Consider the following 22,373-nt stretch of genomic DNA (forward strand, 5'->3'; position numbering starts at 1 on the left):
CATAAGGGTACTAAAGGAACCAGAGAACAGGGGTATAATAGAAAAAGCATCTTAAGAACCCTGTATGTCACACTAAAGAGTTTACCGTTATCCTACGGGCAATGGAGAGGCATTGCAGACTTTAACATGAGGTAAAATATTTTTTAATCTATTGTTTCATCTATTGTTTCTACCTCATATCCAAATTTAATAAGTATTACATAAGCTCATAATCATGTTTCTTCAATTCCAGGATGTTTTCCAGATAGATAGATAGATGAAAAAATATGCATGCATATACATAAATATATATATATATATATTTGAGATATCTCTTTGTCAGCTATATTCTCATTTAAAATGAATCCCATATTGTTTTTTTAAGGCAGGTGATAAGTTAAAAATAGAGTTTGCAGATGTTCCAAACAGACACTGCACTACTTGCCTGCCTGTTAGGGATTAAGAATGCCTTCCTCCCTTCCCTTCATTTACTACACATGTACTCAATCTCTACTATAGAAAGTGCCAGATATAATGCCAGACTCTTGATAAAACCTGAAAAATGCATCCTATATTAAGTATAATATGCATTTTCTATTCCCATAGAGATTTAATAAAATGGATTATCAACAGATCTATTTTTCCACACTATACTTGTAAGTAATGATAGAAACTGGTATTTTCCTTTAAATGATCTCCCCCTTAAAATGTTCAGTTAAAAAAAAAAAGCTAGTAAAACGGTTTTAAAGAAAATCTCAAGAGTCAGGTGAACGTGAAGTGAACAGAAGAAGAGGAAGGAAAACAGCCCAGGGAACTGCTCTATAATTAAAGTCTGTAGAATGAAGCATCTTCCAGAAACACAGGAAGGCTGGATCTTATCAATACAATTCTCAAGGAACCCTCCCTGTGAGGGTATTAAAGCATCAGAATTGTTATTTCAAAAGTGGATTCCTTCTATCCCTACACCTTAAAAAAAATCACCACCTGTCATTCACTGGTGTTATTTCTTTTCTATTTTCAACCTTTCTTCTGTTTTCTTTTTTTCTTCTTGGTGAAGTCTCTTCAGCACTCTTGAGATAAGTCATTTCTGCAGAGTGGTCTGAGCTTAGCGAGAGGAAAATGGGGAAATACAATGTATTGGTGGGTAGGGGCTGAGGCTTACCAGGTTTAGGCTCCCTTCCCTAATATCCTTTTTCACACTGGGAAGCCACTGAAGCCTCTGGAGCTCAGCTATTTTTCCTGTTACATAAGGATGTGTTTGTGGAACACCGCAAGCTCTAGGCTCTCCCATCCAGAGAAGGAGGAGAAGACCCACCAAAGTGTGAAGGTTTTGTCAAAGCGACAAAGAAAGACTTTAAAAGCTCTTACTTCCAGATGGTGCGAGTCTTTCATTCTTGCACACCTCTGCTTTTTGGTTCATGTTGTTCTGTTTCTTTTAGGTTGCTTTCTCTCTTGGTATGGTACAATAGGACTAGATTACTCTCTGCTTATCAAATGGATAGGAATGGGCGGCTTCTTGGGACAAACTCGCACCCTTGAAGCTTATTTCCTTTGTCATCTTCTGTTGCCTCTTCTGGCTAGAATGTTAAGATTTCAAAGTTCAAGAGTACAGAGTGGGCGTTATAATTTATTTTATGAAGAAGGCTCTTCCTTTATTCATTCTTTTATTCACTCACTTATTAAGCCACTACTGGGTGGAGTAGATCCAGAGATGGATATGACAAGGTCCTCCTTGCCTCATGAAGATGACAATGTAGAGGGAAGGCCAACATTACAGATATCTGACAGCAAGAATTTAAAAAAGTTAATGTCGTGACAATCAGAACTAGTTATCACTCTAACCACAGTCTATGAACTAAACATATGGTGTTTTTCCAGGTAAAGTGTAAAGCTATACTTAGTATCTTCTGTTCATTTTGAGAAGCTCTCCTGGAGTATCTCTTCAGAGGTCAACAACTCTAGCCCTACTTTAGGTGTCGAACATTAGGATTTGCTATAAATGTGGCATTAGTTTCTGCAATCTTGCAGTTAATTAAAGTGCTGAATTTATTCCAAGAGATATTTGATTAGTCATTTCAGAGCCAATACATGATTTTTTTTTCCCCTTGGGTTTACTCCCTGTCTGAACTTCTCTGACTTTAGCTACTATGGTTCCCTTGATCCTTGATGAGATTTTTTTTCAATCCAAAGAAACCGGCATGTTATCAACTATATACTGGTAGGGCTGATTTCCCTTCCTGACCACCACACATCTAGCACACCTTTGGTCTTCAAGACGTATGCCTCACATTTACTGTAAACACAGCAAGACTGCTACAGTTCTTAGCATATTTGATATTTACATAGAATCAATTACTTTTTCAAGTGCTGAGTCAAAAAGTTAAGTAAAAATTGACATGCCTGTTACTTATTTTTAAATAGCAAATCATAATTGTCCCACACTGTCCAAAGTACCAAAGTTAACATATAAATCATAAACCTTTACTAAAAAGATCTGGTTAGGAAAATGTGAATAACAAAATTGAAATTGCTAAATTTCTTCATTATATATGTATAATTAGTGATCAGACTGCTATCAGCTCTGTTTTCAGAATTTCTAAAATACATTGTTGATATTAGGGAGTTTTGTGAGTAACAATTTCCCCAAGTACAGGCCTCAAATAAAATCAACAGAAACAATCGTTTAAATCTTTGAATATTCATTTGAATACGCATTAAATTTAAGCAACTATACTTGCTCTTAGATTTTTGGAATGTTATTTTTCCACTCAAACTAACTGCAAAGAACACACTTGATTAAAAATGTGACTTGTTTCTATACTTTGCACATGACTTTCCAACAGCACTTATTGGATTTCATGTCAGTAACTATGGGCCTAATATAATTATTTTATTTCTCAAATAATGGTCATGGATCCTGGTATGTACTTTTTCATTTAACTGGTTGCTCCCTTATCCATATTCCTTGCTCATATTTATTGTGGCATTTGTCATCAGGTGCCACAGTTACTTATACATGTCCATTTTTCTAGTTTAATGATAAGCTACTTGAGGGTAAGCATCCTGATCCATGGAAGGCATAAAAATGAAACTAGGGATCTCACATTGTCATGCTTCCTTCTTTTTTCACAGTGATCACAAGAGAATCAAGTGGAAGAATACCAAGCTCTGCGTCTTTTTGACTCCACTTCACCCCTATCTCCAGACAAAGGGATGAAATTTAAAACTCATCCTTAAACTTAACAGCACTGTATCCTTACTGATAGGGCTATTAGTAGTTCAGACAATATGATGTTCACTGTTGCAAAATTAATGCAACAAATTAGCAGTCCTGAACTAAACAAGCATTCAAATGGAGTAACTGAGACAAATTTATGTGATGGGAGGGCTGCAAAGAAGAAACAAAGAACTGTGACAAGATGGCAAGTATTGAAAAATCTAGGCAAGAGTAATTAATGGCAAGGAAGCAAAAACAATGTGCAGACTGACAAAGGAGGGCGTGTGAAATTCTCCATTCATTCTTGGTAACATGGGACCACACAAAAAAATGTGAAAGTAGATTTAAATGAAGCTCATGTGATGATGATGCGGCGCCACATTGTCTAGATCGGTTCATGTCTGTGTCAACATGGAAATGGGGTGCTTTCCTTACCTCCAGATGCTCTAAAATATAGGGCGGATTTGTCATGCCAAGCCTCAGCATTGCTCCCTCAGGAATCACTTCAACCAGTTTCCACAGTAGTGCAGGGAGACTGGTGCCAATATCTCTGCCATAAGCCCCTGTGTCTTCACTGGTCAACCATATCTCACAAACACCCTCTGTGAATCAAAGGAGATAATTAACAAATCTGTTGCAGAGCTGTTTCCCTCATCATACAGCTGCTCACTCTTTTTAATGCTGTATTTCTCAACACTATTATGCAGGCAGTCTGGGTATTCAATTGCAGAGAAAAAGCAGCTTATCCCATGGTGGCACTGGGTTATTAAGTTCATTTTATGAACACCAGAGAGTTACAACAATGCTGTAAATTATCAGTGCGTCCTATGGAGTGATTAACATTCACAGCCAAACAGTTCAACCATGCTTCCTCCAAAACACTTTGATCAAGACTAAAGCTTCTCTCCCATCACAGAGAAGACCTATTTTATTGAACACCATAAGCCCTGGAACTGAAACACTCACTCTACAGAATAGATACTATCAGCAGTTAACTCACTAATCACTCTGTCACCAACCCAAGGAAAAATGTCAAGTGCAGTTAAGGTTTAACTCACAAATTATTAATTATGAGGTATCCATTTCTCTGTAGTAACTATTCTAATTTGTCTTTATTCAATTAAGAATAGAGTGCATTGTATTGCTGCATTCAAAGAAGTTGGTTGATGTATAAACTAAGTATTGGTGTTGGAAAACCTGTTTACTGCAGCTTGTATCCTATTTTCCATCAATCAGACTTTCAGAAAACATAAATATCTTTTGTTGTTATAAAGAATCATGATTTCTAATATCACAGCCTACAGTAACATCTTTCCAAAAATTGAAAGGAAATACTTCTGGATAACCTAGTATTATTTAAAATGAATAAAGCAGAGTTAGCAACAGCCACCCAGGTTTTCATGGCACAAAGACCCTTTCTGAATGCATATTCAATTAAAGGATTAGCCTATTCTAAAAGGCCAAATGACTCAAAAGGCTAAAACAAACAACAAAATGGGTCTGTGAAATTTGTTCATGCTAAAGCGATTTGTTGCTTTGTGTTGCTACAAGCACACAGAGACTACAGCCTAAACCCAAAAGGAGAAGTTTCTAGAAAGAGTCTTGAAATTATAATTTTAAATTGTCTTTAGTTGACAGAACAGAGGAATTTCAAAAATACATTTAAACAGTCCTAGCCAAGAGAGACAACAAATAAAACACATGGCTTTTATGTGAACTTAAAATTTACAAAATAAGGAAGCAAAAAGTAAAGATCTACAGTTTCCTTAACGTGTTCCCAGAGGTGGAAAAATATACATGAAGTTCAGATCTCCAATCACTATTCTTTCCTTTAAAATAAGAGATATATCTACTTTACCAAAGAACTAGCTAACCAACATAAAAATATGTTCACTTTTCTCCACTTGTCTTTCTGAGACATGCACATCCTCACTCATACCCATACAACATGGAAAATACAAGGATAGAAATAAAATTTTAGTTTCCCTAAATTAAAGAATCAATGACTTAGCAAAGAGAACAGGAGATATCAAAAAACAGCTCCATTAAAAAAGTTGGAGATGTTTTTAATATTTGAAAATCAGTAGTATTATGAATATATGGGTTTTCTTAATTTAAATTAAATATGTAGTTCCAGAAATTAATAAACCTTTGCTCAGTTTTAATCATTTAATAAAAAGTTTTATCGTTAAAACAAATAGTCTGGCATGTCCATAGGCTACCTTTGTAGTCTTACAATTTTATAAATATTCTCTGTACATGGAGTAAATATTTTTCTATTTAAAAAAATGGGTTGCAATTAGTGTTATCATCTTAATTTTAATATTACATAAGCCATCAGACACTGGACTCACACAACCTTTTTTTTTTTAAATCTTATCACAAAATCCAGTCCAGGAAAAGAGATGGCTAAGTAACAACATAAACGGATTTTAAAACACTCTGAAAGAGGTTATAAAAACAGGACATTATCCATGATTTTCCAGTTACTGGCATTTGAGCAACACAATATGAATATTTTAAAATGAACAGAATAATTTTAATTTATAATTTTTCCATCCAAATGGTTCCATGTTACGCCTTATGTAGAGAGAGCAAGTTCCTGGAACAGTGCCTTGCTGCTGCTAGATGAATATAGAAGGGGAAAAATCACTATGAATAGGAATGGAAATAACATCCATGCAGAAAACAGCAGCCAGCTCTTAAAGCTGCATAGGTGGAGACTAATAGCCCCCTGGTGGGCTGAAACTTCAAATTAGATCACATAAAGAGGAAGCAGCTGTAACACTAAATCAGCAACAACAGGAATAACGGTCTTGATGTCTCCAAGATCAAGGTTGCTAAAATGCTCTATGTAATAGCAACCTGGTTTAAAACACAATGAAATAAGAGAACATGTGCAAAATGTGAAATCCCTGGACTTTAGGAGAATTGTGCCTTGCCAATTCAATCCAAAAATTTGTCAAACATGATTTTCTTCTTAATCAGTGTGAGAAAGTTCAGATTTGGTAAGGTTATATTTCAAGTATTAATTGTAATGAGAGTAGATCCCTCAAACAGTTAGGCTATAGAGAGTCATTTCATACTAAAGGTGAAGCTAATGTGGAATCCCCATACCTGACATCCTTTCTCTGGGAAGTCATGTGATTACTCATAGCACAAGCAATTCCTGTCAGGTCAGCTTGCATATGAATTCACCAAGGAAACTGCAGGCTACAGTCTACAATCACTAATGTATATTGGGACACACGCATGCTTCTCTCTGCATACTTAATTGGTGATACTTATGGGCTGAAGTGCTTGCCTAAACAGCTTCAGTCCTTAAGGACTTTAGTTATGAGCTATATTCCTTTGCACATTCATTTCTTTATTCATCCATCAAACATTTATTAGGCTCTTACCTACTATGTGCCCTGCAGTTCTTTCAGCTCATGACATATATGGATTCACCATTAAACTTCTGTGATCTAAGACTGGCTCTTACCCAGAAGCTGGCAAGGGGACACGGATAAACATCCTGGGAACTTCACATCCATCCCTATTGACAGTGGTGGTGCACGGGGGTGGGTATTGGAAAGCCTTAGAAGCCAAAATGAAGGGTGAACTGGGCTGGCTTGAAGTGGATATAATGTCACTCCCAATGAGATAGGCTAGTCTGCACTATAATGTGGACTTTGATTAATACATGGCAGAAAAACAAACACATGGAAATGAAAAAGAGAAGCAAGCAGGAAGAACTGAGATAAGAGAAGTGAATGTCCAGTAGAAACTCCCATGCCTGTAAAAATAAATATGTGCAAAAAAAGAAAGTGGTGGGTAGACGTGAGAGACAGAAATTAGCTTTTTTAAGCATCCAAGGAGAAATTTTACTTTTTCTTAAAATTGTTCATCCACCTGACTTTTGTTCATTTTCCTTAAATTGTTCAGTCTGTCTGACTTTTCTAATGAACATTACGTTCATCAGATCATGTATCATCCTTTTGTTGTGTTAATTTTGGTAAAAACAAAATACTAGGAAGAATGAAATGCACCTTACAAGAGAAAACTCTATAAAAAGTTTAGTTATTAGAATTCATTACCATTTTACCCAAGTAATTACAGATCAGCCTATAGTTGAAACAGCTATTTGTACCTGAATAGAGAGCAACCTCTACAGCTGGATTCTGATCTCTGCTCCATAGTAATCTGAGATGACAGAGGATGGAAAAAGTAGAAGACATAAAAGGTCAATAATAAAAGAAAGATAATATCCTTAATAGTCTCACAAAAAAGAAAATCCTTTCTGAAAAAGCAAACTTTGCCAAAACCCAATTTCAAAAGATTATGACTCACTATAACTTTTCCTGTGTATGAGCTTCATTGTAATAAATTAAAATATGGGTGAAGATTGATTTCATCTGGTCAGAGAAGGGATATTTCTCTAGCAGATCTTGCTTTATCATTGGGGGAAACTTCCACCACAATAAGTTGTTTCACTTATTCCATTATGAGTAGAGTCTCCAAAAGTAAGGATTGCAAAAATAAGAAGACTGTAAACAATGATTAATAGGATTGACAGTTAAAGGGCACTAGATGGCAAGAAAATCTATGTCAACTAAACAACAACAAAAAAATCACTTCAAAATCTGCTAAATCTTTCTTCCTCAGAAGATGTGTTCTCTCTCCTTCTTCTCCTGTCTTGTGTTCTCCATTACTACTATTTGCCTTTCCTTTCCTCCTCTCAATTCCATTTCCTATTCTTTCTTCTTTCTTCACCATTCAAGCCTTCACTCTCCATTTTCTTCAATGCCCAATAGGAAATACGAATTAAACGTAATTTGTTATGTTAGTCTAATACACATTAAATTCTCTGCTCTTAATTCCTGATTCTCTCTTTTAAGGGTCACAGTGAATATTAATTAGATTTTTATGGGCTCTTTCTTCTTACAAAATAATCTCAGAGAATTCAGAAATAAACATGACCCTCTGTTTACACATTTTAAAGGTCATGGAAATTTCTCCAATGGCAATGTTTCTACGTAATAATATACATAGGCAGCCATCTATCTATTTAGCCTATTCATTTAATAGTGAATTAAGATAATATAACTCCTTTGGTCCCTTCTAATATTATTATTGGACACGCAAGGGTCTCACGTTTTTCTTTTAGATAGAAAAGGACTTAAATGACAATTTATTAAAAATAGCATCCTAACAGGACCAACCAAGGCTATCTTTTATATAACAATGATATATGACTGATAAAAACCCAGTTAATAGGCTATCATAGAAGACAATTATTAATTAGCTAACTCTTCAGTTATATCAAGTTTATACTTCTTTGGCTAACTTTAAAACATTTATTAATGACTTGAAGTTTTTTTCCTCTAACTTTTCATTTTGAACAATGTTAAATTTACAGAAGTTTCAAGAGTAGTACAATGAGTACCTGTACCTCCTTCACTTAGACTCATGAATAACATTTTGCCACATTTGTGAGCACTCTCTCTCCACACCCACAAACACATGTATTTTTTTTCTGAAGTGTTTGAGAATTAGTTGCAGACATTATGGCACTTTAAATCTAAATATGTCAGACTATATGTTCTAAGATCAAGAACATTCTACCTCATAATCACAATACAATTACTGCTCCTGGCAAACCTAATGGACAACACTTTCACCGTAGCCAGACAAAATGACTGGTAGTTTCTTGGGCAAGCCACTGTAGTTCAGGCCTCTGTGCTTTAGCATATGCTGTTCCCTCTGTCTAAAATGCCTTCCACTCTTCTTTAAATAATCAATAACTCTTCCACGAAACTTTTTGACAACCCAGACTAATTTAGATGCTCCTCTCCTGTGCCCCCACGCATCTTGGGCAAAATTCTGTATCACAATGCATTATAATTATTTGTTTGTTTGTCTCCCTTGATAAAATGTAAGCATCTCTCAGGCAAGGTGCAAAAATATTACTAACACACATATGCCTAGGATCTATTACGGTGTGTAGCACATGGAAAGCACTCAATAAATTTTAGTTCTACATACATGAATAAGCATGTAGATGTATGTACGTGCATACACACACACACACACACACACATAGAGTGTGCACAAGAGTGCCCTAGGTTCTCTATTAGGCAATAAGGAAATATCAAAATGAACTTTGGACAATATGGAAATGCAACTTGAATGTTGCAAAGTATGTTGCATAGTCTCTTAACTTCTACACAAGATTAGCATGTTGCTTCAAGTCCCTTATTATCCTACGGTGATAGCTGGATAGCACAGCAAGTGAATACAAACCATCTTTTTACTTAGAAGTAAGAATTACCACTTACAGGTAAGTTCAGATACGTCAATTACCCATAAAATAATTAAACTTTAAAATTATCTTTTTTTATTGCATTAATAACAAGCATTTACAAAGAGATAATATTTCCAGAGCACCCTGACATCTTGTGATTATAGTGATACACAGAAACAAAGTTGTTGGCATAAATTGATAATGTTGTTGCTAAACAAAAACAACCTGTTTAATTTATTTCTTTTGAAAGATCATAATCAGAGAGAATATTGTTTATTTCCATACTGCTACAAGAATCTGGAAATAAGAGAAAGTTAAAAACAAACTGAACACCACAAAAGGATGATACACTTTCTGAAAACAAGGCATCTGACTCCCCAGTCTCCAAAATCTGCAATAAGCCTCAATGAGGCAGATTAAGTTTATCCTTTTAATACCACAATGTGTTTTGTTCCATATATGGGCTTTTTTAATGCCCCTAGAGAGAACATAGACAGCAGTGTCTATGAATGGGTCCTCTGGTGTTTCAGTAGGATGTGGGGAGAGATTTTATTTTGTCTTTAAAATATCACAACAGGCTCAACTCCCAGTAGTCCAAACATTACACATAGAAAAGGAAGTAGGAAGAGGAAAGGAGAAAATAGCTAGATGCCTGCAACGCAGTACCATGTTCTCAGAAAAGATTAATATCAGCTGATTATGGTGATGGATAGAAATCTATCTAGATTCCAAGACTAAGTTAGAAAGCTATAGAGAGCCAGCCCTGATGGCCTGGTGGTTCAAGTTTGGCACTCAACTGCTTCAGCAGCCCAAGTTTGTTTCCAGGTTGTAGAACCAACCACAGCACCCATCTGTCAGTTGCCATGCTCTGGTGGTGGCTCACACAGAAGAACTAGAAGGACCTACAACTAGGATATACAACCATGCACTGGGGCTTTGGGGAAGGAAAAAAAAAAGAAAGCTATAGAATAGTTTAGAGAATAAAGGAAACTAAAGAGGCAAAAGATTTTGCATTTTTTGGGCCACTGCACTCAATTACAGAATGAAGAACAAATAGAACTTACATTTTAAAAAATAAGGACAGAATATTTTTTATGACTAACATTTTTCTGGTCATAAAGGTCTTGCTCAGAAGTAAACTCCACCAAATCTACAATCAAATAGGACCTGAAAGCTGGTAGTTATAACTAGGGAAGTCTGACTTTGAAAATAAAACATAAATTATTATTTCAAGTATTTAAATAGCAAATATACTATTCTATTTTCTATTATATTATTACATTCAGTGTGAAGGTGCATCAGGTATATAGTTTAGGTGTTCTAATATAAATAAAACATCGTTCATGCATTCACTGATTATTCTTCTAGCAAGTATTTGTTGAGTAGTATTATGTGCTAGACACTGTTATAGATCTTAGAGACAAGGTCTCTCCCTCATGAAATTCATTCAAGTAAGAGAGACAATAAACTAAGAGATAAATAATATATTGTCAAGTAGAATTAAGTGCTAAGAAAAATTTTAAAAGTAGGATAAAAGGAATGAGTGATAAAGTGGTTGGGAAAAGACATGGCTATTTTTGACAAGGAAAAGCTGAAGAAGACTCGCAGTGACATGAAACCTGAATGAACCAAGGTGGTAGGCCATGTAGATTAGCCGTCTGACTGAAGAGCAGTTGAAGCAGAGAGAATACAAGTGCAAAGACCCAGCATGAACATGTTTATAGTTCCCAAAGAACTGGGAAGAGGTCACTGTGGTTGGGGTGAAGTGAGTGAGGGGTTTGTGGTGGAAAAGAATCGTAAAATGGAAGCCAGTGGTGACAGAAGTCGTTGCAAGAGGCTCAAGCTCACAAGGCAGAGCTCAGGGGGCAAAAATTACACGCTGATAACCTATTCACTGTCATATGCAATGAATAGGAATATGTATATTATACTTGCTAGTGAAAGCTCTCAATAATCCCATGTTTTAAGATACTCTCATACTTATGCTCATGAATATTCAACGCAGTTTCAGAATTCTCAAATCACTAGATTTGGTGTACAAGAAGGGACAGGAAAAGAAATAACAGATAATGTCACTGTCCAGTCTTTCTAAAAGAAATTAGTTTCTTTCACTCTTTTTTTGGAGGGGGAATTTGTTATATTGACCAAAATGCATGAAACAAGACTCACAAATTTAAATAGAAACAAGTAAAAGGAACCTGAGACCAGTAACACATTTATGCTTTCTCATTTGTAGGACCTAGAGGGAGAGGAAGCGGTGTCAGTCTTTTCTCTCTTCTTTTCCTTCTTCCTTTTTTCCACCCAACAGAGCCTGAGTACTAGTACTGGGCCCCAAGTTCTCACTTAGCATCATTTAAGTTGACATCGAACAAACCAATATCTGCCACAAACTCAGAGAGTCTTAAAAGAGGCTGAACCACGGCTATAACTTCAGAAGGAAGGAAAAGACAAATAAGAATAAGTAAAATAGAATTCTCTCTTCTGAGGCAAGAAAAGGAAAAGAAAAATTCATTCTTCCTTCACTAAAGAAAAAATAGGCTCATCCTCAAGAATCTACTGGCTACACACTAAGATAACTATAACGACAAATAGAATAATTCGGATCAATTTTACTCCTTTTAACTACTATAACTGGCAAATGACAAAAAAAGTGGCTTAGTTAAAATAGTCTTGTTAGTATAACTGCCCTTTCCAGGTCTGACATCACAGAAATATGAAGATAGTTATGTTTACTGGTAAATAAAAACCAAAAAAGGGGAAAGGGGTGAGGCTTGTTCCTACATAATGAAAAGGTAAGGTGCAACTCTAGGACAAAAAAATATTTAAAAGTTTAGAAGTTTTATGGAGATGCTGTGTTCTTCAAGGCAGTTGTGCCTTGAGGAAAAGAATAATAATCTGAACAGGAAGATCTGATACATATCTCAGATATCAAGGATTTAATAATCAGCTACTTCTTCAATTAAAAATTTCTAAGAACAAAGCACTACAAACACTTGCAGGTGGTATTAATAAAAGGAATCTTAACATCTATAACATAAAATAACATATATACCAATAACCAACTCTATAACTTGACCAAGCTATGCTAATCAAAATTATATCTACCAACATGTCTGTTTCTTGAGAGGAATGTATAGTCTCCAGTACAAATTGTTAACTCTGGCCATATTAATGACAACACAAAATTTTAATTAAAAGAAAACATTGTGAGGACTTCCACTTCTACACATGAAGTTATAGGACTTGCCTTAATGCTATAAACAACTAGAAAATTTGACAAAACATGAAACAACAATCATCAGACAAGGAATAACAAGCAGTGCAGGACAGTGATTTTCTAAAAAAACATTTATTTATTTATTTATTTTTGTTGAGGAAGATTCGTCCTGAGCTAACATCTGTGCCAATCTTCCTCTATTTTGTATGTGGGTTATTGTCTCAGTATGGCCGCCGATGAGTGGTGTAGGTCCACGCCCAGGTACTGAACCCTGGGACGCTGAAGTGGAGCGTGCCAAACTTAACCACTAGCCCACCTGGCTGGCCCCTGAACTGCAATTTTATTTTTTTTTTAAAGATTTTATTTATTTATTTATTTCCCCCCCTCCAAAGCCCCAGTAGATAGTTGTATGTCATAGCTGCACATCCTTCTAGTTGCTGTATGTGGGACGTGGCCTCAGCATGGCAGGAGAAGCGGTGCCTCAGTGCGTGCCTGGGATCCAAACTTGGGCCACCAGCAGTGGAGCGTGCGCACCTAACTGCCAAGCCACAGGGCCCGCCCTGGACTGCGATTTTTGAGAGAAGCAAATGAGATAAGCACTATGACTGCCCATCTTACTGCCTGGAGGCATTTTCTAGGCCACAGTGCAGAAAGGGGAAAACCAAACAGAGCCCAATGATCTTGCTGATTTGAGAAGACAGAGATTGGAGTTCAGAGAGCTAAAATTTATAGTGTTAAATATTTTAAAGGAGAAAGTTGCAAAGAGATGGAGTTCCAAAGACCAGTAGATGGCTCCCCTAAAGTCTCTGGCTGAGTGCTGATCTGGGCACGTATGAGAGAAAACTAAATCCGAAGGCTGGGGAAAGAATCACAGGACAGCAGTAAGCCAAACAATTCCTAGAAGTCACACAGGACCCAGAATGGTTTGTGGGCCTACAAGCCAAAAGAAAGACCTTAGAACACATGGGTCACTGGGTAGAGTCCTTAGAAGAACATCCACCTTAGTGGTGGAGAAAAATTAGTGTTAAACTAGAAGCTGCTCTGGACCTGTACTAGCAGACCTTAAAAGAAAGCGTCAAAGGGGCCAGCCCGGGTGGCCTAGTGGTTAAGTTTGGCGCACTCTGCTTCAGTGGCCTGGTTTCGGTTCCTGGGCGCGGACCTATACCACTTGTCTGTCAGTGGCCGTGCTTGGCGGCAGCTCACATACAAAAAGAGGAAGACTGTCAACAGATGTTAGCTCAGGGCGAATCTTCTTCAGCAAAAAAACTCCAGAAAGCCTCAGAGGATCAAACTACTTTCAAATAACTTAACTCTATGACATAATAAAGCCCAAAATCCTTTAAAGGAACACAACAAAACCCAATGTTTAACAACATGAAATTCAAAATGTCTGGCATCCAAACAAAAATTACCAGGCATGCAGACAATAAAGAAAATATTGACTATGGTTATGATCAGGAGAAAAACCAATCGATAGAAAGAAAGTCACAAATGACAGAGATGATGAAATTTGCAGACAAGGACATTAAAATAGCTATAGTAAATGGGGTCCTTGTGTTCAGCAAACATGAATATGATGAGAAAAGAAATAGAAGATGTTAGAAAAAGACACTATTGGAACTTCTAGAGACGAAGTTGAAGACCTAGTAACAGAAACTATCCAAAATGAAGCAAAGAGAGAAAGAACAACGAGAATAAGAATGAACATTGTAGAACAATACCAAGCTGACTGACATATGCATAATTAAATTCCCTGAAATAATGGTTTCATTTTTTTCCAAATTTGATGAAAACCATAAACCAAAAATCCAAGAAACTCAACCCTCAGCAGAATAAACTTAATAAAAACCACACGAAGCCACATTATAAACAAATTGCTTTAAAAAAGAAAAAGTAATAAAAGGAAAATCTTAAAAGCAGCTGGGAGCAGATTGGGGAAACCATTGTACATAGGCACAAAGATAACAATGACAAAAATCTTCTTGTCAGAAACTATGAAAGCCAGAATGTAATGAAGAGACATCCTCAAAACACTGAAAAACTGTCATAGAATTTTGTATTCAATGAAAATAGGAAAATAGCTATAGCTATCCAATATGAAGGCAAAATGAAGACTTCAGATAATCAAAGCTGAGAGAATTCATTACCAGCAGATCACTACTCCAAAGAATAAAATGAAAGATCTTTTAAGCAGAAGAAAAATGACTCCAGATGGAAAGAAAAGCACCTGATTATCAATACACAAAGAAAAGAATAGCACCAGAAATGGTAAATGTGTAGGTAAATATAAAAGATTTTTTTTCTCATTTTTTATCTCTTTCAAATATAATTGAGGGGCCGGTCTAGTGGCATAGCGGTTAAGTTCATGCCTTCCACTTCAGTGTCCCAGGGTTCGCCGGTTCGGATCCTGGGCATGGACCTACTCACCGCTCATCAAGCCATGCTGAGGCAGCGCCCCATATAGAAGAGCTACAACTCTACAACTATGATACGCAACTGTGCACTGGGGCTTTGGGGAGAAAAGGCAAAAAAGGGGAAGACTGGCAACAGATGTTAGTGCAGGGCCAATCTTCCTCAAAAAATATACATATATATATAATTGACTGTTTTAAGCAAAAATAACAATATATTGTGGGGTCTATACTTTATGCAAAAAAATATGACAACAGCACAAAGAACAGGAAGAAGAAGGAAATGGAAGTATATAATTATAAGGTTCTTACACTATCACTGAAATAGTATAATGTTATTTGAAGGTTGATTGTGATAAGTTAAACTGTGTATTTAAACCCTAGAGCAACCACCAATCAATCAATCAATAAAATGGAGGTATAGCTAACAAGCCAATAGCAGAAATTAAATGGAATAATAATACTCAATACAGAAGGCAGAAAAAGAGGAAGGAAGGAACAAAGAAATGATGGGAAGCATAACAAATCATTAACTCCAGAGGAGACAGGAGTGGAATGGACTCATGGAGGGATACACACAGGAGGCTTCAACATTATCTTTAATTCTTTCTTTAATAAAAAAAAGTCTGAAGTGAATATGATAAAATGTAAGAATCTGATACAGCTGATAAATGGTATTTTTTTAACTGTGTTAGTTTCTACAGTTCTTTACATTTTGGAAACATTTTATAATTTAAAATTTGAATGACAAGCAATAATCCCTGTGATTAAATGAATATTGAAAAAGTCCATCTTTTTTCTAATTTATAAAACACTTAGAAAAAAGCTAAATCAACCAATGAAGTCAGTGTATTTTAAAATAAGTGGTCCTATAAGCATAATTAAGTACAATGACCTTTATTAAATTCTGCTATGTGAGGCTAATCTAGATAGCTAATATTCAGTATTTAAAAACAGAATGTTAACTCTCTTCTAGCCTAAGGGGAAACAGAATACCATTTTAAAATAACTACCTCATGGGAGAAAAAATGATCATTTCTTACCATCAATAATTCAACTTTTCAAAGAAAGATAAAATATAGTTAGCTGGTGACACTGAGGAAAAGAACAAGCCACTGGCTCTTTTGAACTCATCCTTTTCCTTGCCCCAATTATCCCAATTCAAGGCTCTCCAAAGTGTACCCAGATATGATGTAAGACTTTAATAATTCTATAGCTGAGAGTGAATTAAGCTATTTTTCTCTCACTTCATGGTCTGTCAGAAAGCCACACACCATGGTTCACTAAAAATAGATCCCATTAGGTAGTTCTTTTTTGGTTTTGGTACTACGCCTAACACAACACATATTAGGGTAATTAATCAATGTATTTGAATAGCAAACACAAAGATAATTTTAACAATCAGATATATCTAGTTAGAAAATGACAAAAGACTATGTTCACTTCATTTTACAAAGACTCTGAAGATCAGAAAGGTTAAGCAACTTGCCCAAAGTTCTATAAAAACTAGTAGCAGAGCAGGGATAAAAATTAATCTCTTGACTTCCACAGAAGAAACTCCAACTTAATTCTGTTTATGCCAATTCAGTGACACAAAGAAAACATCTACAAGAACTTGGTTATAATTACGGCAACATAAGAAGTACCAACTAAAATCTCAAAAGAAAGAAAGCTTTAGCACCATTAAAAATAAGAAATGACTGAAGAAAACTAAAACAATGCTTAAGTAACATATGAGATGCATTAAGAGTATAAGCCTGCACTATCCAATATGACAGCCACCAGCCACATGCGGCTACTGAGCAATTAAAATGTGATTAGTCCAAATTGAGTTGTGCAGTAAGTGCAGACTTTAAAGACTTAGTATCAAAAAAAAAAAGTAAAATATTTTACTAAGAATTTTTTATATTGATTATAAGTTGAAATGATTACATTTTGGATATACTGGGTTAATTAAAATATCATAAAATAAATTTAACCTATTTCTTTTTACTTTTCTTAATATGGCTACTAGAAATTTTTAAATTACATACATGGTTTGCCTATTTTTATTGGACAGCAAAGTTATGTAGACTATAAAACTGTCTACAATGAAGAACTCAAAGAAGTAACATGAACTTTAATTCATTAATAAATTGTACTTTCCCCTAAATAATCAACAGAAACTGAAAATTCTTCAGTTAAATAATATGATTGATAGATATAAGATGCAATACCTTATATATTATATATTTCATTTACTTATGTTTATTTTTATTTGCTTGTGCTATATTTTATTAAAATTTGCAAAATACTGAAGTTAATAAATTTAAAATGCCATTTACAAACTCCAGATTCTACTACAAGCATTTTCTGTATTATGTTTAAATCATCTGTGACATGTACATTTCATACAGTTCACAATATTTTAAAAAATAGCAAGACTATTATTCTATTTAAAACTAATACTCAAAAATTCTTTGAATCATTAATTCTTACCACTATGTTCAGTAATGTAGTTTTTACTGCAAACAGCGTTCCCAAGTTTGATACATTCAAAGATCTACAAATTGCTTCTAATTATAAACCATTATTTATCCCATAACTTAAAAATGAGGAAACAAACATAGACAATAGGTAAGACATGTGTCTCACCTATTGTTAACCAACACATGAACTGAATAGAAATCCTTTAAAAAGCTCCTAATTTCCAAGTCTGATTTACACAACTTTTCTTCTTTGGGAAAAAATGAAATATCATCACCAAAGCATTCATGCTAACTTAATAAAAACTAACATTCACCATCCCCCAGTCCCCCTGCATGAAACCATTACAAGGAAACTCTCTACCTTTCCCTCCATTCCTGCAGTCAATACATTACTACAGTATTTTCTAAGTATGGAGAAGTGACTTAAAAAGAAAATAGAGTATTTGTGGTAATTGCACTGGTCCAAACTCAGCCAATTACAGTAAAATCATTTTGTTATTTTTTATAAGTGTGTTGGTTAAGTTTTTAAAATGCTTTAATTTACCTCTATCAAGTCCGCCAAATCTCTTCCAGGAAATACCATTTTGATACTTCAAACTTGAGTTCACTTAAATATTCTACAAAACCCTTATGAAAAAAAATTTTATTCTGTATTCCGAAATTTCCTAGTTCTTTTGTGTTATTTCATGTGACTTCAGCTGATTAGGGATTAAGCTGAGGTCTAGAGAAGGTCTCCTTCATTCATTGTTTATTTTAAAGATCTCCAACAGTATCCATGGGGAGAAATTGCTCAGTGAATAGCGCAGGAGGGAGGAACAGGCAGATGGAAAAATGGAGAGAAGTATCTCTTTCTAACATACTACAATTTACTTCTAATTATGTTTATTGTATATTGTCTCTCCACTCCACCCCATCCCAGAATGAAAGCTACAGTGAGACAGAGATTTTCATCTGTTTTGTTCACTGATGTATCTCCTGCAACAGAACAGTGCCTGAGACAGAAGGAATCCAATGAATAATTGATGATTGAATTATTTAATTAATAAAAACATAAGAAGAAAGGAAAGCATGAAGGGGTGGGGAAGGAGGAGAAGATGCAGAGATGAGCACATGAGGAACTGGACTAGGAGATTACCACTGCAGTTTTCAGATTTAAGTGGCAGGAACACAGCAAAGTCACAGTATTTCAAATAGAACCCAAAATATAAATGCTTTTTTCCACTATAGTAGAAATTGCATAATCAGAAAATGTCTAGAATATACTGAATATATGTATTTATCAGAAAAAACAAAAGACTGTAAAAATAATCATAACAAGTTGTTTGAACTTCTTGTTTCCTATTTATGCTGTAATTTGTTATCTTTTATACATCCAGCCAAGTAGAGGGTAGCCATCAAAACAGTAAGAAAAATTTTCTGAGAAATATTGAAAATTGAGATGATTCTATCCATTAACTTAATATTTTCCTTATGAAATGAAAAGAAAACCCAGCATTATTTTTTTTAATAGCAAATAATCAGTTTCACTAGAGAATCATTTGAAGATCATCAGTTTATACAGAAGTGCACTTTTTTCACTTCCAGTAGAACTCCATATATTTAAGATGTAAAAATCAAGCTGGAGGATGATACCCCAGAAGCAATGAGCACAACTACTGACCAGATTTTGGTTTCTAAACACCATTCTCCAATAAAAACAACAAGGTTGTTTGGAGAAATGGTTGGTTCTCCGACTGGGGCAGGGAAAGTACAAGCTGAGCCTGAAACATTTTCTAATACCAGAAAGGAAGCAAGTGCTCAAAAAATTATGATAGCATATCAAAAGGACACAGAAGCCAACTTGAAGAAGCTCCCAATGGCTAATCTGGGACATTTGAGCAATAAAGGAAATAATGATAGTCATAGAATTTGAAGTAAAGAACAAAATAAATATCCATGAATCCATACTTACATAAATAAATATTTGAAAAAAAAAATAGAGAAAAAGCACAGCTCTTTCTTATAATATAATTCCAATTACTAAATATAAAAGGAAAGATAGAAAAATGACCATCTGGCAAACACCACAGTAATAACCGCTGGGGGTTAAGTGGATGTTAAAGTTAGTGGGCCAAAAGTAAGAGGAGAAACCGTACACTTGCACAGTCCTGAAGTATATCCCCATAAGATATTTATTGGGAAAAACAGTAACTTCACAGTGGAGAAACTTGGCAGACACTACCTTAACTAAGTGATAAAAATTAACCCCACCTGTAATGAGACATCCCAACATCATGTACCTGGATGCCCTGAAAAGTGCTCAACAACATTTCAGTGGTATTCTTGCCAAAAATACATAATCTGAATTTAATCATGCAAAAACATCAGAAAAACCAAATTGAGAGAGGTTCTATAAAATAACTAGCCAGTCCATTTCAAAAAAAAAAACAGTTATGAAAGACAAATGTACTGTCCCAGATTGGAGGTGAAAAGAATGAAGAGATATGATAACTAAATGTAATATGGGATCCTGGACCAGAAAAAGGATTTTAGTAGGAAAATGGGTGAAATTTGAATAGGGTCTGTAGATTACATAATAGTATTACACCAATATTAATTTTCTGTTATTGATCATTGTACAAAGGTCATGTAAGATATTAACATTTAAGGAAAGCGGATGAAGGGCAAATGTGAATTCTTTGTACTATTTTTGCAACATTTTTGTAAGTCTGGACTTATTTCAAAATAAAATTCAAAAAGGAAGAGGATCAAGACAGGGTATTGGTTACTAGGACAAGAGACTCTGCGTATGTGAAATCTTTGCCTACAACTTTACTGCAGAGGCTTCAGGTAAACTTAAGTAGGACAGACCCAACCCAGTCTTTGTCTAATGCAAATGAAGAACCTATTTCCCTCAGTACTGAGTAAAGCTTTCTGATTTAAACTAGCTAATGTCAGCATGCTTCTAAAAATTATCACCTTACTATAAAACCCATCAAATGAACACATTCATTTTCAAATAAAAAGCTTCACAAACTACATAAAAAGAGAAATTTTATATACTGTTTTTGCAATTAGAAACTAAAAAGACTGCCTTCTGAAACATGTCACAGTACTGCCATTATCCTCACCAAGTAGTATTTATTAAGTAGTCACCATCAAGCCCTATGTGAAGTTTCCCAAGGCACATATAAACAAAACTGATGACACAGCTATGAAAAAGAATTAAAGAAAATAAAGGTACAGAAAATTTTTAAGTTAAATATTTACAAAATTGGCAAGCATAACCATAAGTAGTAGGCCAGGGAGATGTGAAGACAATAATGTCAGCAGGCAATGGGAAAGAATATTCTATGTTTTTGAGGTATTAAACTTAGATAAAATGAAGATAAAATACATTACATCTATATTTATCATTTTATATATGCACTAACACAAATGAGAAGCTATGGGATGAGGTACAGCGGTGTAAAGGAATCACGATAACATTTATATTTGAAAAAGAGAGAATCAATTGCTGACGGGCTGCAAACATGCTCTTCCACAGAAGAGGGCAGGGAAGCAGGCCTAGTGTGCGGCTAGAAGAGTCCGATTCTGCGAACCACACAGGGCAGCTTTAACAGCTGGAGGAAAAACGATGGGAAGAATGAGCGGGGAAGTATCTGGTTCCCTAACAAATATATTACAATTTAGCCTTAGAAAACCATGCCTTTCGTGATAGTTACCACTTAGAGAAGACCAAAGTTAAAGAATAGTCATTATAAATTACAAGGCTATAAAAAGTCATGAGCAATAAAAAATGATCTTACACACTTAATTTAATAAAAAGTATGTAAAAAGTGAATTAAATACAGGGTTTTTTTTTAATGCAATGGCTTATAATATTGCTTAAAGTTCAGAAAACAGTCCATCCAAGTAGAAAATGAGAAAGGGAAGTTCGCGAATGAAGATAATCTGCAGAAAATGGTCTTTGTACTCCCTCTTGGTCAACACGTTGCTCATAGTAAGTTCACAAATATTTGCAACTGAGTAAGATCCACGCGCCAGGCACCATGCTTGGAGGAAAAAGATGAATAAGACACAGGTCCTGCGTCCCAGAAGCATACTGGCTAATGTCATGTAGCAGCAGAGGCAATTTGTATTAAGAAAAATCATGCTTTGAGTGAGGGCCTACATCCAAAATTCTATTCCACCAAGAGATGAAATCCCCTCTAGTCTTGATTCTAGAAATCGCCCAGTCATACCTGCTCTCATGTGCCAAGTAGTTATAGCCATGCCTTGAACCACACCGCTCTCTCATACCAAGACTCTCCCACCCCCAAACCTATTTATTTATTTCACCTATGTCACTTGAAATATTCTATTTTTAATCCACTTACTGATCCTTGGTCTTTTCAAACTACTGTGATCAATACCTACAGTTTATATAATGCTTCGAACATTACCAGCATTCAGTAAATAACAAACTAGCTTTACTATTAAAAAAATAAATTAAAAAACAAACAATGAATCTAGATCGTAGAAATCTCTATTGACCATAGAATTGCTGCCAGCGACACTAAAAGCTGTTTTACTATAAAAGGCCCTCAAATTAGAAAATATGCAAATTATCTTTATGTAAGAAATGTACCAAATATTCTAAGATTCAGAGTGCTTAAAAATATTCACCCAACTGGGATGATTTCAGATTAAAGAAAATAAGGACTGTGTAATTATATACACTTACCTTGACAAATAGAAAGCAATCTGTGATTAGAACATAGCAATTAGTTACAAAATGCTTCACATGGATTTAATTACCCATCAGTCTACATGT

General features: G+C 35.1%; 1 protein-coding gene across 5 annotated transcripts in view; it reads right to left on the minus strand.

Moving 5' to 3' along the window:
* The window catches only part of CDKAL1 (CDK5 regulatory subunit associated protein 1 like 1), a 639,139-nt gene that overhangs the window by 274,845 nt on the left and 341,921 nt on the right, over positions 1-22,373 (minus strand). For all 5 annotated transcript variants that reach the window (XM_058555174.1, XM_058555173.1, XM_058555170.1 and 2 more), the window contains exon 10: positions 3,632-3,798. In XM_058555174.1, coding sequence (XP_058411157.1) covers positions 3,632-3,798 — 167 coding nt within the window. The remainder of the gene's footprint in view (positions 1-3,631; positions 3,799-22,373) is intronic.

Source organism: Diceros bicornis, chromosome 14 (assembly GCF_020826845.1).
Source record: "Diceros bicornis minor isolate mBicDic1 chromosome 14, mDicBic1.mat.cur, whole genome shotgun sequence".
Lineage (NCBI taxonomy): Eukaryota > Metazoa > Chordata > Mammalia > Perissodactyla > Rhinocerotidae > Diceros > Diceros bicornis.